General features: G+C 45.2%; 1 protein-coding gene across 1 annotated transcript in view; it reads right to left on the bottom strand.

Moving 5' to 3' along the window:
- The window catches only part of ptprsa (protein tyrosine phosphatase receptor type Sa), a 170,607-nt gene that overhangs the window by 58,298 nt on the left and 92,243 nt on the right, over positions 1-20,066 (bottom strand). The window contains exons 8-13 of the mRNA XM_030372990.1: positions 18,355-18,465; positions 15,853-15,864; positions 8,290-8,559; positions 7,312-7,893; positions 6,915-7,051; positions 6,544-6,688 (exon numbers count right to left, since the gene is read on the bottom strand). Coding sequence (XP_030228850.1) covers positions 6,544-6,688; positions 6,915-7,051; positions 7,312-7,893; positions 8,290-8,559; positions 15,853-15,864; positions 18,355-18,465 — 1,257 coding nt within the window. The remainder of the gene's footprint in view (positions 1-6,543; positions 6,689-6,914; positions 7,052-7,311; positions 7,894-8,289; positions 8,560-15,852; positions 15,865-18,354; positions 18,466-20,066) is intronic.

The raw sequence follows: 20,066 nt of genomic DNA, 5'->3' as shown, positions 1-20,066 counted from the left end.
GGAACACAGTGCTCTTCTGCCACATGAAAGCCTACATATCTGTGAACTTTCTAATTCAAAGTCAAAGCTCTCGCTGTCGTAATCTGAGCTGAGCGGTGGAGGCGCGGGCTCGGTGACAGGCCGCTCTGTAGCGGGCGAGATACAAAATAAAAAAACTGCCACTTCTCCACCGGGCTCGGGTATTATACGGATAAAAGGACATATAGGAGAATTATTCACTTCATCGCAGTGTCCCCCCTCTTCGTATCTCATTCAATCCCCTCGGTGGAAATACTCTCTCTACCTTGGGGTGACAAACCCAGCTCATTATTACATAACCCTCTGTTTTTGTGAAGGTAAAAGCTCTTGAATAAATGGAAAAACAAATCAAAATCATATGTAGGCTATATATATATATATATATTCTGAAAAAGAAAAAAGCCATTCAACATACAGCAAACCCAGGACCAGGATTGAAAAGATAAACTTGGTGAAATCCACAGAAAACTACGAGTCTCATTCAAAAGAAAAAATAAAATAAATACAAATAAACAAATACAAAACCGGTGAAAGTAAAAAAGGGGAATACCAAGAAATAAAAGTCCCAGTAACCAAGGCAACTCTTGGAAAACAAACAAACATGGCCACTGAAATGTGAAACGTGGAAAAACAATGTTCAAACTTGGAAGGAAAATGACAACAGTTCACAAGCATTGTCTGCTTTATACGTACCTGGCTCCCATACTAAGTTTAGACTTTCTTACCATTAGCACCTAGCTACCAAGCATGCTCACTCGGTAGCCAGATAGCCGCGACATTCTCCCTCCTATACATTGTGTTGAAAAATAACTCCCAATTCAAACCTAGCTTCAATTAAAAGCTTAACAACCAATTTACCTAGATGTTTATTTTTAACCAATGCTTTTTTAGATAATAGAAGGGAGATTGTTTTAGCTTTTGTGCTGTTTCCAGGGCTTTTGCTCTCTTTCGCCTTTAGGGCTAGCGAATCCACAAGACTGTTGAGAGAGAGGAGGTGTCTGAGTGTGTGTGCGGGTGTATGAAGATATTCCTGTCCATATTTCTCTGCCTGTGTTAATCTTTTTTTCATGCTGAGTAAATTTGGAGAAATCCCATTTCATAGCAAAAGAATCCACTGCCGTTAAGATAGCCACACACACAGGAAGTCATGAAAGGTTAATGATACCTTTCCAAAGGTGCGGCCCTGAGACCAAACCAAATCGAGGCATGAACATCAGAGAAGGCCTCCCTCGCCATCAAGAGATATAAGACTGAATGTTCTGGCATGCAGTAACTAGGGCAGGACCACAGCCGCAGTCCAAACCCCCTCTTTCGGAGCCAACGGGCTTATTTACTTATGGTTTTACCGGATTTTGAGCCTCTCCGGTTCCTTTCAAGTACTCATATTGTATTTGCAAAAAGCCCCGCACGTCAAGAGTGATTGCTTGGTTCTCAATCGCACAGCGAAGGGCTGTGGATTTGACATGGGCTCCACTATCGGCCAGCCCAGGCCTCCTCTTGGATGATAAAGACTTAACACTGGGCCGGGGCGGAACGTTGCTAAACTGTCCATCCCTTAAAGACCAATGGTGGGATTATATGGATACGATAAGAAAGAGAAACTGATGCTCCACTTGCGGGTCTTCTAAAAAGGTCACACCCCACTAGCGCCAGCTCCGCAGACAAGAGTTTCCAGATGCTATGTTTCATTAGTTAGTAGTTTGATTTCCTAGTTTGATTATTTATGCCCGTCGGCATTGTCTGTCTTCTCTGATGGGATTAAGGTCAGAGGGCTGTAATGGCATGACAACGTTCAGGTGGACGCTAGTTTTAGCATGACTCCTCTATTGCTATTATGATTATTCCTGCAGACACAAGCTTAGACACATGCCCCCATCGTTCCAGCCCTGATGCCAGTTCTAAAAATAGACATGGAAAAATACCAAAGCTTTTTGGTATCCACACATGTGTTTGTGTGTTGAGCCTTTTCCATCAACAGCGGTGAATGGAAAACAGAGTTATTTGGTATTTTGTAAATCATTTGTAGATCATTAAGGAACTAATCCGTCCGGATGCCAAATGGTTGTCCTGGTGTTCACTACAAACAGTCCCGACGTGTCTGGAAAAACCCCTGTGCAATTACAGTAAGTGGGGCGGCTAAACTGCTTGTTTGGCGAAACACAGAGGATTTAGAATCTGCCACTTTAATTTGAGAGATAACAGTTGACTGGCCGCCGGCAGTTCCTAGGTATAATATAAATGTGTAACAAAGCCTGACAATCCAGAAGCCTGGCCTATAGCTCATCGGCAAAGCGTGAAATGAATTCCGACGCTATGAAATGGGATTGTTATCTGCCACTCGAGAGCCCTGAAGTCCAAACAGCAGAAAGCCCCCCGTCCCTAACAGCCCCCTGTGGTGAGCCGGTACCGTACCCCCCCCGGGGCCCGGTAATGGCCAGGCACCGGCGTCCCGGGAGGCTGTGAACCTGTCAACCCTGCACCCCTCTCTCTCATTGTGGACCCGGCCCAGCCCGGTTTGCACACATCTTGCCAAAAATACAACCAAAAGAATACAAACAAAAAAAATCCAAAGATTTCTTTAAGCTGGTCAGAATAAGGTAAGCATACCCCATGGGGCATTGCTTCTGTATGGGGGGGGGTCTCTGTGGCCAATTATTTCCCAAAAGGAGGAGAGGAAGAAATGTCCACTCTCCGGGTTTAATTGGGGCTCGAGTGCCAGCCGGCATGTCATACAGAATTCCGGAGCCACATCTCGGGCCAGGGAGGTAAGTTGGCAAACCCAGGCGTGTGGCACTGAAGCCTTGGCGCTGAAGCTCGGTGATCCTGGAGAATCTGAGGTTCTTTTTTTTTGGCCTTGAATTTTTCATGGGTATGTGACAGAGTGGTCCCCCATTGCAAAAGCCCCTGGTTATGCGATGCAGGCCGAGCACACACTTTTAAGCGCTGTGGACATTTTGTACCAAAGATAAAGAACAACAGAAGCAAAAAACATACTTTCACTTTGTTTTCATTCGCTGGCAGAGAGGGTCCAGGCTGCCAGTGCCAAGAGATTCGAATGTAGACGTTATGAGTACTGTTATGCAGTAGGGAGTATGGTTTAAGTCCCAATAGGTTTGGTTCCCAACTAAATATACACATTCTTAAATAAGTCCTGTTTTCCTGTAAGGCTGCATATTTTGACCTTCTCTAAAGTTTCGAGGCCATCTCGAAATGTATTGCCTTATACTCAAAAGGAGTTTGTTCAATGCTTGATGCGTGTATGTTTGTATTCTATGGTGCTTGATGTCAAGATGTTCCATAGCACACACATATTCCCCAGTATCAGCAACGGACAAAAATAGCTTATCATGCCTCATTGTCTCTACATATTGTATGCATTCAGCGGTGTGCATTTGAAGGCTGCAGTCCGATGAAATTGCATCCAGGGTTAGCTTGAATGAGCTATTTGTCTAGTACATGTATTTAAAACATGTATGCCTTCACAAATTGATTCCTCCCATTGCTGCGAGGCCCTTATCTACTGATTGTCAAGGACATGGAGCTATATGCTATCTTGCCCCCCCCCCCCCCCCAAGACAGCTACAGAAGAAATGTTCTTTAGAAGACTGTTTCACTACGGGCACTCATGTACGTAAATTAGCCTGCTACAGTATGCTATGCTTTCCATGTTAAGACGCCAAGCGTCGGAGCTCTGTTGCTGTCCCCTCGTGAGCGATATTCCACCATGCCGCACTCGGAATAAAAAGCACTTAGCGGGAGCTGAACGCGGCACCAAGTGATTTACGATCTAATGTCTCGATACAACTCCTTCTGAGATATGAGTATGTGGGAACACCCAACCTCAGATGTGTCTGATTAATATTTTAACACATTACTTATGAAGACAGAACCTCTCTCTTATTCATTTCTCTGTCAGGGTATTCTAACGAGGGAGACAAATACGTGTAGTAGGTTTGGAAGGACAAGCCTGTGTGTGTGTGTGTGTGTGTGTGTGTGTGTGTGTGTGTGTGTGTGTGTGTTGTGTGTGTGTGTGTGTGTGTGTGTGTGTGTGTGTGTGTGTGTTTGTTTGTTAATGTCACTGTCGAAACATCACTGTTCCTATGGCAGACTGGAGCCCCTTTGCCCAACACCAACCACTTACCTCCAATGCATCCAATAGATCAACTTATGTGTGCTGTGAGGTTTTTTGGGAACCATTTTGCTTTGTCTGCCTGAGCACATGACCATTTCATCCTGACCCATGTCCGTAAGAAACTACTTGTTTGTTTGGGTGTTTTTTTCTCTGTTTCTCTCGAACCGCTTACGAAGTACCTTCTACCTCCCAGAAAGAAAAAGGGAAAATAAATAAAAATAGCAACAACCTAAATATTCGGAGCAAATCCTGACATGATACTTACAGAACTAAATAAAGTACAATCTAACTTTTTTTTCTTTCAAAAGATAAACCAAAAGAGTGTGTAACAAACTGAGGCAAAGTGAGAGTCAAGCCATTCTGAGGAGAACTTTCGTTCCGTTCCCACAGGGGAACAAATGACAAAGAAATAAATCAAAGAGGGGGAGGGGGGAGAGAGGGAGAGCAGTGGAAATATACAGAGACAGAAGTGTATCTGATCCTGTCTGCTTGCATCTTACCGTTCCGTAAAACAATGCAACAAAAAGAGGGGGTGGGGGTAGGGGGGGGAGTCAACGAAGAACATAGACATCCACGTGTGGAGATGTGCACGCATACACAAGAAACGTTGAACACAGAGAAGATGGGTTTTTTGTATGGACAGATAAGGTAGGTTCATGCAACTGGGGTGGTCAATGTTAGTGTGAGGGGGTGCAAAGGGTACATTTCTCAACAGCACCCCCGGTGGCGGGGAAGGTGCGTTGCATGCAACTGGTGATCTCCGCAGTGACACTGCACTGTCTTGTGGTAGCTCTCCCCCTAACCGGCGGTGAACAAAAATAAAGAGTGAGGTGTGCTTGTTCCAACCCCTTCATCCATGAGGATGGGGAAACGGCCAACAAGCTGCACTGGTAGAAACAGAAAATGTGTTAAAGAAGGTCTCCACACTCTACCACGGCTTTCCCCTGTGACCTCGGCAGTTGGACAGTCCTCCAGCGCAGAAACCACACAAATTCAACCGAAAGCCACCCACCATTTTGGAAATGAGGACCTCATGTTTTAAAACTGTTGAAAGTATATGCACAATCACTCTATCAATTTGTTAATCGATTTTTCTTCTCATTACTTTTAATTTCAATATTGTTCTCGCTATGAATAATTAAGGGAGATCATGGGGGATAATTTTCACATTGACAGAGATCTATATTCTACATGGTTTACTCTGTATGTGCACTTATTTATTTCTCACAGACAACATCCTTTGCCTGATCACTTGTGATAGGTGCATGGATTGTAGCCATTAAGTCCATTGTATACCCCGCTATATCATCTGTGATCTAAGGGCCGACGATGTGAGGAAGCATGATGATGTAAGCTTTGATGCTCTTTGACACCAGGCCGGCCGGGTTTGAAAACCTGCCATCTCCCGAGTCGCTTAAAACGTTTGAGTGGTTAGGCTATCAGGCTCTGCTTGTGCGGCCCATCCCAGCAGTGGGCACTATGAGCTCATATCTTGTTATTTTTAGCCTGTTCTCTTGAATAATTTAGAGGTGTTACTGCTATGAGAAAAAGCACTGTTGTTTGATCTGCTGGGGGCGAGTAAAATAAGATAAAACAAGGTTGGGCTTATGGGAACCATTGCTGGTTCCTGATTGGAGGACTTTTGCTGTCTATCTTGTGATGATACAGGAGCTCCCTCCCCCCTACTCCATAATCACCATTCAAGAGAGTTCAGTAGAAAAGCCATGGTAGTGACAGAGTAGAAATAAACATTTTTTGTGTCTCTTTCACAAGGGAGAAGTGCACTTGCTGCTGACAAAAAGAAAAGTAGAAGAGATATGAACAGGAGTGAAAGGAAAATTAATAAACTGCAAAAATTATCAGTCCACACAGACTTAATTTTTCGACAATGCTGCATACACTCAAATGTATCTGGCACTGGAAACAAGGTAGAAATATAAGCAAATCAAAAAAGTAAAATGATTCTCACACAAAAAAACTAAAATAAAACTATTTGCAGCTCAAATTCAACCTCGTTTATCCATGTATCAAAAGTTAATTGCGTTAATTTAGTTTGTAATGCAAACTGTTACCTTGGAGTCTTTGCCGGAAAACGTATAAACAAAACTTAAAAATAAATCAGCCAAACTATTACACCACATTATATTTGTTCGTTGTGGGAAAGCGTTGGTTAGGAGAGGCAGAGCACATACAAAAATCCAAATCAACTTTGAACGTTGAGCATGTCAACGCGAAACACAATCACTGTTCAACAGTGATGATGCTCTACAATGTTCCAATAGAGACCGTAAGATTACAACCTGAAGGAAGAAAGTCACCATTTTGTTAAGCTTCGTTAAACATTCAAAATACCAACCACAAAATGGGCGGAGGGTACTTGCGGTACTACATACTTGCTTGCAAGGTCTTCTGGGTAATGTCGTTGGTGAAGGCCCCCACGCCTTTGTTGGAGATGGCAGCCAGGGAAAGGAGGTACTCTGTGTTTGGACGGAGCCCGTCCACCACATAGGAAGACGTGGGCCCAAAGGTTTTCTTTATCTGGTCGGGAGAGTAAATGTACATTGATATATATGGGTTGTAAGTGCATTTGTCATTGAAATCCAAAAGCACGAAGACCCTCTCTGTGGACTACCTGAATGTGACCAAAGTTACAAGATCACTATTTTCCTCTGTACCAGGCCAAGGTGCTATATAGCTAACTATTCCATCAAAACCTGAAAAACCAAATCCTTACTTACAAATCAATCAGACAAAACATTCTCACCAGTATGCCAGGACTTCCCTCTTTGCAGTGGAGGTTGTAACTTATGATCCCCTCCCTCTCGTAGGCTGGCTCCCAGGTCAGCTCAATGCTGGTGTCTGACACAGCACCAACCTGGAATTTGTTCGGCTGGCCAGGCACTGGAAGACGCAAAAATATCATGCATAATTGAAAGGTTAGCCATGTTTCCACTTAACACAAGGGGAAGGCCTTGTCTGAAATCAAGGTTGCAAAAACCAAAGCATCAAAACCACCGTTTGGAACCTCCCTTCCAAAACCAGCATCAACTAAATTTTCACCGTAGGAAGGATTCCAACTTTAAAGAGGGGTGATTAAAGTGGCATGCGGAGGTATTTTGCCAACAATACCCCATGACAAACAACCAACATGGACCCCTTACCTCCTTGCAGCACTTTGACGTGGATGGGCTCGGAGAAGGGTCCGTCGCCCACCGAGGTGAAGGCCAGCACCTTGATGGTGTAGGTCTCCGACGGCACCAGGCTCTGGATGGTTGTGATCATGCTGTCCTGCACATTGTGGATCTGCCAGTGCGCCATGGGCTGGGAGTCGTCCATGGTGTAGTACACCCGGTAGCCCTTGATCTGCCCGTTGGGCTCCTCCGGCTCCTCCCAGCGCACCATCATGGTGTTCTGGGAGATGATCCGGGCTTTGACGTTGCGCGGAGGGGAGGCGGGCGCCTGCTCGCCGGTCCGGGTCTCGACGGGTTCGCTGGGGGGGCCTTGGCCGATGGTGTTGAAGGCCGAGACCCTGATCTCGTACTCGGTGTTGGGGTAGAGGCCTCCGATGCTGTAGCGCGTGGTGGTGATGCCGTCCATGGTCTCGAACTTGCTCTCCGGAGACTTGGCGCGGTACTGGATGATGTAGTGGGTCACCGGGTCTGGGTTGCCAGAGTCCCAGGTGATGGTGACACTGGTGGCGGTGGTCTCGGTCACCTCCGGCGTGCCTGGAGGCTTCGGAAGGGCTGTCGTTGGAGAAGAACAAGTTCACTTTATACATTTTGTTACAGAACTATATTTCTAAATGATGCAACATTAAAAAAACAAAAGTATATCCACATTACATCACATTTACAACTTCACAGTTCCATTTGAATAATCGGATCAACCGTTGTCAGTTTATTTTGCATTGTGCCCATGAAAAGTGAAAACATAAAACACAAAAAATGGACATCGGTGTTAGAACCCATAATCGACCCGAAAAGGAACTATAGCCCAAACTTGGGATTGAACTCAAGCCCATAATTGGGGTTGAACTCAAACCCATGCCTAGACTTGAACTCCAGCCAATACTTGGGGCTTTAGTTCCCGAGCTAACAACCCCGATCCCCATTCGTCCCAATCCGTCTCCGTTGTCTTACACTTGACCGTGATTTGCGCCGTGGCCTCGATGATGCCCAGGCTGCTCATGGCCACGCAGGTGTAGTTGGCCGACTCGCGGACGCTGTCCAGCACCAGGACGTTGCGGCCCACCGGCATCTCGTCCTCGGGGGTCAGGTCCTCGGTGTGGAGCATCCACTTGACGTAGGGCATGGGCGAGCCCACCGCCACGCAGGTGATGTTCACACTGCCCCCCGGCATGATCTCCTGGCTGGTGGGCGTGATGGAGAAGCGAGGGGACACGCGCCGGACTGGGAGGAGGAGGAGGCGTGAGGAGAGGAAGAGGGGAGGGGGGGAGGGAGGCGAGGGAGTCAAAAATAAGGAGAAAAAGAAAAGAGGTAACAAGAGAGATGGATGAAAATTGACCCTTCTCGGGGAGATACGTTAGCGGCTAGCAGCTGGATAGCAGCTGCCTAGCGGCTACAGGGGGCAGTTCAACGTGGTCAAAATGTGAACTGAAATGCAACAGAAAATTAAATAAAGGAAGACTAGAGTTTTCAAAAATATATAAATAATGAGAAGGAACTAAACTAACAAAAACTGCTTCAACGACAATATATAGAGATTGACAATAAAGCAACGATTCATAGCAACAAGGTTCCATTGACCAAAATTTGACCCATCACAGCACAGTTAAAGACACAAAAATCTATTATGAGTTTCTCATCTTTGGAACTGAAACTGCTGGCATACGTTTTAACAATGGCAATGATCACCGCCACACCGAGCAAGTGAGGCTGTAGTAACGGCCATGTGATAAACACATATCACATAAGGCCCACATGGTAACCCGTAACTTCCTGTGCTCCGGTCATACCCAATCAGCGCTCATACCCAATCAGGAGGGAGACTGTAACAGGCTCCTCCCACGCGACAGGAAGTATTGGGTTACCAGGCTTAAGCTGATCATGGTTATGTCGCTATTGTCTCCCTTACATCGCATTCTAGAATGCAAATTTTATGGGGAGGCAGCGCCCCCTGTGGCCTGGTACTACCTAGGAACGACTAAAGATGAGAAACTTTAATCAGATTTTTGTGGTTAAAAGGTAGATCCACTGGACAAAGCCTGTTTAAGATCTCACACGGTTCCATTGACAGATGCAGCTATCAGATTCACAGACAGCATGCATAGATAGACCGAGGTAAATCAGGTAAAACGATAAAAAAACCAGAGATCAAAAAACTGAGATAAAATGCATAGAAGAATATAACTGAAGGATCGCTAGCATGCCCAGACAAGAGACGATTGGAGAGGAGAGGAGAGATACAGGTGAGAGGATAGAACACCTTACGGAAAAAGGAAAAAGAGAGACAGGGTGAGCGAGAGAAAGCCAGAAGTAGAGCGAGAGAGAGAGAGAGAGAAAGTTAGAGAGTAGGAGAGAGAGAGAGAGACAGAGAAGAGAGGGAAGGTGGGGTTGGGAGATGGGGTAGGAGGGGGGGTAACCCACTTCAATGCTGTGTAAGCTTTTTCCAGCCAATGTGACAAAATGTGGCATTTTGCACATTGTCACATCGCAGTCCCGGTTAACACAAAATAATTATAGAGAAACAAAGTGTGTGTGTGTGTCTTGGAGAAGTACATAGAGAGAGAGCGAGAGCGAGAACGAGAGCGAGAGCAAGAGAGAAAGAGAAAGATCTGTTGTAGTCATAGCTACAGTCAACCATTTGAGAGAGATCAACAGAATCAAGAACAACAGAAAGTCGAAAGATAAAGGAGGGGAGGAGATATAGGTATACAGAGAGAAAGGGAGAGGGATGGATAAAAGAGGAATGGCAATCGAGAGAGAGAGGGAAAGCAGGGAGTTCCAAACCGGAGGAGTTGATGAGGAGTAAAGTGTGGAAGAGGATCTGAGAATGGGTTTTGGACAGAGAGGAGGAATTAGGTGAGGTGTGTCTGTGAGTATACATATGTGGGTTCTTCTGTTGATTTGGACTGTATGGCTGCGTGATCATGCGTGTTAGAAATATGTCAGGGTTAGAGGCCCGTGAGAGACTATGAGTCAATACAAAACGGTGTGTGTCCGTGTGTGTGTGTGTGTCCTCATTGGAGGCATGCAAAGAAAAACCAGGAAAAAGAGAGGAGATAAGAGGAGCCCAGGAAAGAAAAAACAATGAATGACGGCAGACAAGAGGGACAGACTGACTGATTGAGGGACAGACGGACCAACTAGACCAGGGATACAAAGGCGAGGTAACAAAAAAAAGGAAGGACCAGGCAGCCAGACAGACGGACAGGATGGCAGATGTGCAGACTGACATCAACACGGATGGTGAAGCGGACATACGATACAGAGAGGAATGATGGAGGGGTTAGGGTGGGGTAGGTAGTGGTGGGGGGAGGGGGGAAGCAGGGGGTGGGGGGGAGGGGGAGGAAGGGGTAGAGGGCGGAAGTGGGGAGAGAATAGGGAGACTGTGGTTTTTTGGACCAAAAGAAAAGGAAGACCATGACTCAAAGTGGGTCTGGATGTCTCTCACACTGGGGCTTAAAGTCAAGAGTCGGGGTCCACTCCCGGACACTGCATCTCCGTGCCGGCGGGACCCGGGTGTGTGTTGGCAGGAGAGGGAAAGGGGAGTCAGGCTGAGCGGTAATTGGAGGGGAAGGGGTTTGGATTGGTTGAGGTTGAGGTTGAGGATAGAGGAAGTTGGGAGTCGGGTCAGGGCTACTAATAGGGAGCATTCACAAAGAATACCGTGTCGATCCAAATGGGATTCAAACAATCATCGCAATGGACACATTGGACCGATACCAACAAGTAGGGGTTAAATAAAAAGTCACCTAGGAAACATGGTGGATGTTTGAGTGGCCACCGACTTGAGCATGCAGTATACTCATGACAGTTGACTGCACTATATCAAGCTAACAGGGCGAGAGCATTCAAAAGGCCCCTCGACCATCACATTTTCTTCTTCTTTTCAACAAAACTGCACATGCATCCTTCAGTGTCCTCTCTGCCACAAGCGAGGTCTATTTCTGCTCCTAGCTTTGGCCTGGGCAAAACAGACGTCTATTATGCGGACATAGTATCTGACAATGACTCTCTCTCTCCTGTGTAGACACGGGATCAAACTATATCATCCACACAAAGGCCACTTGGTGTTTAAAAGTGGCACTTTGAGGATCCCGATCAAGTAAAAAAATGAGTTGGTCTATAGAGAAAAAAAAAGAAAAACATTAAAATGCTTCTTTGTATCGAATTTTGAGGCATGACCTTCATTACTGAATCATTGAATGATGAGGTTTAATGATATAGCTAGCCAATACAAAGTTACCTGACTAAAAAATAATATGTTATATTTCCTGCCTGAAAAAGTGCCTAACCAGACAACACAGGTGAAAGGGCAGCCAGTTCCTCACAGGGACATGCATGGGCGTGGCTGTGGCATGACATATGACATAAACAGGTCAGGTGGTGCTCCCTGATCCACATGGGCAGACACAAGAACACCAACACCATTAAAAATGTCACCCAAGACCATCCAAGCATGCCATTCATTCCCAACTCTGGCATCGTCTCAGACACTCACACACACCATTAAACGGAACGACAAAAAACAGAAAGGAAATCAAGCCAAACAAGATCCACACATACTATTGCTGAACAACAGACAGCACCAAAGCGATCCAGCTGTGTTCAACAAATGGATGGGACATCGAAGCTATTAGATGTTTTTATTGTTTTCCCAGCTATTGTTCATCTCAGTCGATTTCTTATTTTATTTCCAATCCAAATTCAAAGTCGGAACACTGAGGAGGGGCCAATCAGGTTGTTGGTGGTAAAATCAGGCCAAATCAGGGCTGAATCAGGGAGAAATCAGGTCAGCCCTTTCCAATCTAGGTGTGTCGGCTGGTCTTCTCCTGGACCAGAGGCCAATTGACCGGGAGCTGCAGTGGCTGAGTGAATGAGGTATCCCACAGGATAGTTCCTCTCACCTTCGAGTTTCACCTCCACCGGGTTCAGCATGAGAACTAAAGCCTACCGATGGTACACCGACCGTCAAGTCCATTGAACGAAAATACATTCAAGGATTTGATAAACATCACGTTAATGATCTAAAAGATATTCAAAAATAAGAGTTGCATTGCATGCGCCTTAGGCCTTTTTGTACAGTTTTGAAACTCCAAGTTTGCTTTGAATGAAATCAAATTTGTCACAGCAAAAAAAATCCACATTTGACCTTAATAGCTGCAATGTGGATCTGCTCGCCCGGTCTACCCAGTCGAGACTGTTGCAATGCTCCCACTCCCGATCTCGTTCTTAACGCCCAATTTCCTACCATCCCTGTGATTGGATGCCTACTCCATTCCATTACTATTTCCTGTTCCTTCACCAAATGATACTGTACTTAGAAGACTTAAAGCCACAGTGACAATTACTGGCATAACCACACAGCCATTCCATCTCGTACTAGCCTGGCTTCATTAGAGTGAAGGATTTGGAGCCCAAGGACATATTTAAACTCCATTACTGATATCGTGCGGCAAATTCAATCTAATTGACTCAAGTAGGATTGATTGCATATCACATCTACACGTCTACCATGCGTCTCCTGACAGTGGCGATAAATAAAACTGTGACAGTATAAGTGTGCATACCGGTTATAGCCTGTTAGCAACAAACCAAGAAACACAAGAGAATCCCAATTGCATGGACACGCTCCTCATTCACAGAGACCAGTAGCCCGGGGCCGTTGGAACACAGGAGTCAAAACAAACCCCAAACATGGACCGTCGTCACGTTTTTGGATGTACAAATTTAGCGATCTTGTTTCAAGCCCCAATGTGGAGAGAAAGACAATTCAAGAAGCCTTTACAGTGGGACGAAGTGAAAAGTGGTCAAGAGAGAATGCCAGAGTACTGCACTAGCTCTACTCGTGAGTGGGTTATCGTGGTGGGAGTTGTGTCGAAAAAACAAAGAGGTCAGAAGGCGGACATTATCGGCCATTTTGGTGAGGGCAGACCCTGCTGCCCCAAAATGAAGGGGGGAAAGCCAAAATAATGTGCAGCCTTTAGTGTCACCTTGAAGCTGAGATTACACCCTCTAGCCCCCTGAGGACAAAGGCCCTCTACGGAGATTCCTTAGTCATACTAGCGGGGTGAGGGGCCTGGGGCATTTACATATAAACCACGGGGGTCAGCCTGCCTTTGCACACAGTGGTTGCGCCAATGCTAAACAGCCTCTAAGGGTACCTCATCAAAATGGAAATGAGTACCTAAAGGAATCTTACTGGAAATATGGCAGAGGAATCTTGACGGAGGAAAGCAGTAGATTTAGAGGGGATTTACCGGTGTGTGTTTATTCTAGGGTCTGACTTACGGTGGTCGAGCAAACCGAATAAACCTACTGCAGTTACGCATGTACCTTCACAGTATTGTATTGGGGAACCTGATCAGTTGGATTAGAAAAGGCAGTGGAAAAATATATTTGCATTCAAGTAGAAGGTGAAGTGAGAGGGAAAATGAATACCGCTTTGATACCAATCGGAGTCAAGTGCTCCTTGAGAAAAAAACATCTAATAGGGATGGAAGTAGCGTAGGCCAGTAGGAAAAAAATAAGGTGTAATCTAGCTTTCTTTCCCAACGTCACACACAAATGCAGAGCATGACATGCAAGCATATTCAAAATCAGACAGGCATCGTTGTAAGAAAGGTAAGCATGCACGTGCATTTCTCCCAGGCCAGTCTTTCTGATCATTCTGATACACCTCCATGGGTTAACAAATGGTTTGTCGAGAACAAAGAGGTGTGTCTGTAAACTGTTCTTGATGTTATGTCTGATTGAAGCTGTGGGTTTTGTGTTGGATGCTTGATGTGAAAAAGTCGTCATATTGTACTTCCTATAACCTCATTTAACCTCACAAGGCAATCCACCACTAGCTAGTTTCTGGACCACATCTACAAAGAAATCTATTAAGGGTAAATGGTTTGGCTGTGTTTTTTTTTCTTTCTATGAAAAGTGGCAACATGTATCACCAGTTCCACATTACACAGACTCATCAGGCTCTCGCTGAAAGCACTGGACATGCCTCAATGCGCCCCTGGATATGAATATATAGAGCTTTCCAAAGAAAACACATTCATGACTACATCAAAGCAGCAAAGTAATGGAAAACACATAGGTCTTCACTGCCCTCACTTACATGGGATTCAACTTGAGGTTCGGGTTCAACCTAATATAATCCTTGGAAAATCTTCCGCACTTCCATTCAAAAACATTTTTGTAAGAATGTCTCAGGTTAGTGGGATTTTGGTACTGACACAATTACGGTGAAAAAAGCTGCACTATGATTAATTTGGCACGCCCTACTTCAAATGACGAACTTGCCTTATGCTACGACTACTCCGTAGTGGAATTTGTACAGCCACTACACAGGTCAAATCCAGCTAGCGATAATATAAAACATTTCTACTTTTATTCTTATTGTGTGGGACAGAACAACAGATCTCTAGGTCTCCTGGCTTGTAAGGGGCCACAAAGAGCCACTAGTCAAACAAGGCTTTCCCTACCACTAGAATATAAAGGGCATCAATGTGCAGCCACTAAGAAACTTGGACTGGAAAGTCAAAGCCATGACATTAATATTGATCCGGGGGCATGCCGTAATGGCAGAGTGAAATCACCAATGAACTGGTATTGACAAACACTGTGTCCTCCATGTAGATGTGTGTATCTGTGTGTGTGTGTTGGACAGAGAGGGAACAGTTGGTTGTACATAAGATGGCAGAAAGACTGTCTGTATTCACACCGATTTTCCTTTTAGCATTCACATTCAAATCTTCATGGCTCAAGAAGCAAGAGAAAAATCACTGAAAAGGGAAAATAAAGTATCAATGAATAAATCAGGAGAGAAATTTTTTTTTCTTAAAAATGTAAAACAAGGAAAGGAACAGAACTGAAGGGAAACTATAAACACAAAAAAGTGACACAAAACGACAACGTCACAAGACATACTTAGAAATAAAAGGAAAACTCAAGGTACTTTGAGGGGGTGAGTCTACAAAAGGGGAGAGGAACGGAATATAAACTCATGGAGAGAACTCAGGGAAAATGCACCAACACGAACAAAAACAACAACCACCATCACCATACACACGCACAGAAAACCACGGCCAAAAGGGGTTCTCTACAGGCATGCGAGCGCAGTTACATTCTCCCATCATGCAACGGGTCAAACCAGGTTATTTTCATGTGCTGGGTTTCCATAACGAAACATGCAAGAAAAGCATTTCAGTGCAGCAGCAATACCAAAGGATGCAGAAGAAAAGGCCCCACAATGCAAACATAAAGTAAATCTACAAGACCCAAGCTAATCGGGCTTGCTTTCATAATTTCTTAGGAATCAAAAGAAAAAAAATTGTACTTTTTCTTTCATAGTCATTTTTAGCAGTTTTGATTAAATCGCTGAAATTGGAAGCTATTCAAATTGATGAATGAATCGAGCTCTGTTATACAGCTATTTTCCTTCTTTTTTTTCAAACATGTTGATTTTCTTATTTGACTTTTGACTGGGTTAAAAAAAGTGAAAAAGAAAAAAAACACACCAACCTTCTCGAAGCTCTGAGGGATGTAAAGGGGTTGATGCAGAACACAATGACATGAGGAGAAGAGAAAAATAGGGGAAACACAGAGAGAGTAAAAAAAGCCACCTCATGGTGTTTAGGCTGCAGCTGCATGTCCCTCATCTATACCCCCCCTCTCCCCCCCCCCCCCCCCCCCCCCCCCCCCCCCCCAAACCCAGCCCTCTGTACATGTCCCTCGCTCTGCTGTCTGCCAGACAAGACCCCCAGGACCCTCTCGAAGTCCTGTACACTGGCCTGACCCAAGCTCTAACCCATCCCGCCTCCCTCCTCTATGCCAACTCTTAATTAATCAAACCAATCAGAAAGAACAGAAGACAAACAAACAAACAGAAAATGAAAGTAAAACAACCCCATAGGCTGCCACTGGAGTCAGAGCAATCATAGAATAATAACTCTTCAACCTTTTCAAAAGCTCATTATGGCCACAAGGAGATGCTCCCGTCGGACCATACTGTTTGTTTTTTTTGATAAGAAACCAAAGTCAACGTAAAAATAAAGCAAGAAAACTAATGACTGAAAAAATAAATAAAAATAAGGACACAGTTTGAGCTGAAATTAGGAGCTGCAGTTTAAGAAAGTGCCATTAGGTCTAGAAAGCCAATTATTAACGTAGTATTAAAGTAGATCAATATATTCCAATTTGGAAAAATCGGGTTTAAGATTTTACATTTTGTTTTTCCAGTTAAAGGTTATCCTTACTACAGCTGCTAATCTCAAATGTGCAATTTGCTTTGTGAAGGAAACATAGTCAACATCAAATATCAGAATTGATCGACGTTCACTGAGGACAGACAAAAGATTGACACCAGGAAACAAGAGCGTGTTTGGACCCTGAAAATGTGGCGTGATACCTCGAAAAAAGATCCCACTTCCTGTGGCTCTAGTGGGAGCCTGGTATGTCTGGAACTGTGAGGCAGTGGCCAAGCAGCGATCAGGGCAGAGTATCTCCCTCACTATTACGATAAAGATCCCACCAATGGAGGACGGTTAAAGTGTGCCCAATTATGTGCTATTTAATAACCTGAGAGAAGCTCATTTGTCTCTTCCACTCTGTGCCTGAGCAAGGCGGACGGTTCGGTTTCACCACTTCAGTATCACAATGGAAACCTTTTGAGGTATCCCTGATCTTCCCCTCTTGCTGAGGGGGCGCAAGTGGCTCCATTAATACAGATGACTACTCTGTCAGTTACTGAGCGATAGTTCTTCTTCTTCGCCATCCATTTTGTTTTCTCCCAGAGAGCTAATTTGTTTTCATCCTGGCCCCGGCTAGTTCACGAGCCACATTAATGGCAATATTATTAATAAAGTAAAACTCCCTGACCCATTTTTTTTTATATTACCAGGGCATTGAATTATTTATCAGGAAACAAAAGTTATTTGGTACACAGCAGCAGAAACAAGCTGATGCAGAGGCATCATTTTTTAATATGCACAACATAAATAATACATGTTGAAAATGCATATGCCTCAATTTATTAGCACTCCCTTTTCACTGGGAGTATGTTAGGGAGAGAGTCAGTGGGCTTCTGCATTCGCTCCCTCGGTTATTGAGGAACCTAATATCTCCTGGAGCCCAATGATTATGGCATATTGAACATATTGAAGACTTTGTAAAAAGGCCTTTAAAGAATATTTCACCAAAGCACTGGTGACGGGATATTATGGATAAAGATTCCCGATTTATATTTTCTTTGATTGATCTGTGAACAAGCTCTGCTAGGCAATCGCACTTTTTGAAACATTTCTTATTTTGATTTGGTTTTAAATCCTGACCGCTGACACCAAGCGACGGAGGGGGGGGGGGGGGGGTACTCAATTTTGATTGGTGGGCTCTGACGACTTGGCCACTCGATCAAAATCGACACTTACCGTGGCGTTCTTGTACCTGAAAAGAGCAAACCCTAAACCGTTTTTTGAGGTCCGAGGAGACTCCCAAGGGGTGATTATAAACACCTTGACACAGGGTGGGGGGAGGGGGGGGAGGAGGGGGGAGGTGGGGGTTGGGGGTAGGGGACGGGTGGGGTGATCTTATTGGTCAAACATTTAAAAGGCGTCTGACACGGTCAAGACATACGGCTCGGTGAGCTACGCATTTCCTTCCGAGCGAGTAGGGGAGGGCATTGAAAGAAACAAAATGGAGGATGACATCATAACAGAGAACAACGTTAGTCGGTCAATATAATAGTAGCTGGCAAATTCTCCGAAAGCGTCAGTTGCATATCAGGTTACATGAACGGACAACAAAAACTGGTAGCAACGTTAAAGACACTCAATCTTACTTGCTTCTTCGAGCAGAAAACGAACAAGGATACAGGCAACTATTATCGGTTAAAAGTCGACATACAAGAGTTAAACGTCGGGCGTTGTTAACATTCTCAGTAAGAATCAGTTGAACATTGATGCGGGTTCTGGTTTATCATTATCAGTTTTCGCTGCCTGGCTCGGCGGGATCCGGGTGTCTCCCTACCTCGCACATAAAGGTTAGCGGGGGACGAGTAGCGCACGCCTTCCACGTTAGACGCCACGCACTCGTACTTCCCCTGGTCGGTCTCCTCGCTGTTCTCGATCTGCAGGGCCCCTGGGAGTCAAACCATCAAAGGAGACAAGAGAAGGGGAGGAGGAGGAGGAAGGGGAGAAGGAGGAGGAGGTGGAGGAGGAGGAGGTGGAGGAGGAGGAGGTGGAGGAGGAGGAGGTGGAGAAGGAGGAGGAGGAGGAGGAGGAGGGGGGGGGGGGCACAGAGAAACATGACAACACAAAAAGAGAGAGAGAAAGAGGAAGAAAGCAGAGAGAGGGGAGGAGAAAGTGATTAAATAATCATGTAATGGCAACGGCACAGCAAGAGTCACATGTTTCATCGATATATCCGCAGGATCGCCGCTTTATTTAATGAGTTTCTCGCTGGAAGGATAACATTTATTGACTGGACACTCTGCAAATCCTCCGGACACGCCTGTATTGAAGATTAAGGAAGAGGAGGGAAGTCAAAAAATAAAATAAGTTGAATGGATGAGTGAATACATGAATGAAATTAACGGATGAACGAATGAAGGCAGGGAATGAATGAATAAATGCATGAAAGCCTGGACCGGTGGAAATTTAAATAATGAGATCAACTGAGGCATACATCAAGATGGACCCCTCGTCCTCTCATTGACACAGGCATACTGTGTGTCCTCACAGAGAGAGGTGAGGTGAGGGACGTAGCGAAAGGCTAACGCTGCAATGCGATTAGCAGTCCGGCCCTTGTGCGCCACTGGCCTAGGGAGCACACGTGTGTCAAGCAGAAGGGAGAGAGAGCCGGGGTGCCCGGGTAAACCTGGGGACGCGTGGTTCATCGGTTCATTTCCGAGGCTAACTGGAGAGTAGCAGCGAGCCGCTGCCTAGCTCAGCCGCGCGGCCCTTCCTCGCTAGCCTGCAGCCAAAAGGACCGCTTACTGTGAAGTCGCTATTCATCGTCCATGAGCAGAGATCTCGTCGTTGCATAATGGATGAATGCATAAGAGGGGAGGAAATGCGCTTAATTTCAGATCAGGGGTGGAGATGTTTACCACTAACTTTTCACTTTCATTGTATTTTTACTTGAGTTGTTTTTACGGTTGTGTTTTTCTTTGTATCGTTCCAATTCCTATGCAAGTATGATGCATTTCGAATTCAGCTTAGTCTCCATTTGGTTATCTTTCGGGTTTCTTTGCTTGTCCTTTAAACAAACCGGATCCGGCAATCCTGCCAATGCTTCTGTTTTAGTTTATGGTTTGCTTTTCCCCACTCCCTGCCAAAGTACACAATAACTAAATAATTAAACCTGCGGCAGTAGAGGCGGTATGAAATACAAAAGTGCTGGCGTCTCACTAAAAGCCTGTCGTTTGCTGATGACATCATCAGTGCTGGCTAACGTCCCACCAGGACGCGCGCGGATACGTCGAGTACACGGGCCCGTCGCCGCAGCCTGTTCCATCGCGGCTTAGCGAGGGTGAACTAATGATGTACACTGTAGTACAGGACCGCCACTCCCCCTGTCTAACTACTCTCCTGTAGTATAACTCAGCTGAGGCCGCTGATCCCAGTAATTATGCACTTCAGCGCTCCTTACCTCTAGTGTGTTCCCCTAATTGTCTGCCTCGTAATTAGTAATATTTTGCGTGTTTAAGAAAGCATGACAATCAGAACGACGCAAATGAA

This window comes from Gadus morhua, chromosome 12 (assembly GCF_902167405.1).
Source record: "Gadus morhua chromosome 12, gadMor3.0, whole genome shotgun sequence".
Lineage (NCBI taxonomy): Eukaryota > Metazoa > Chordata > Actinopteri > Gadiformes > Gadidae > Gadus > Gadus morhua.
This window is presented reverse-complemented; position numbering and strand designations above follow the sequence as displayed.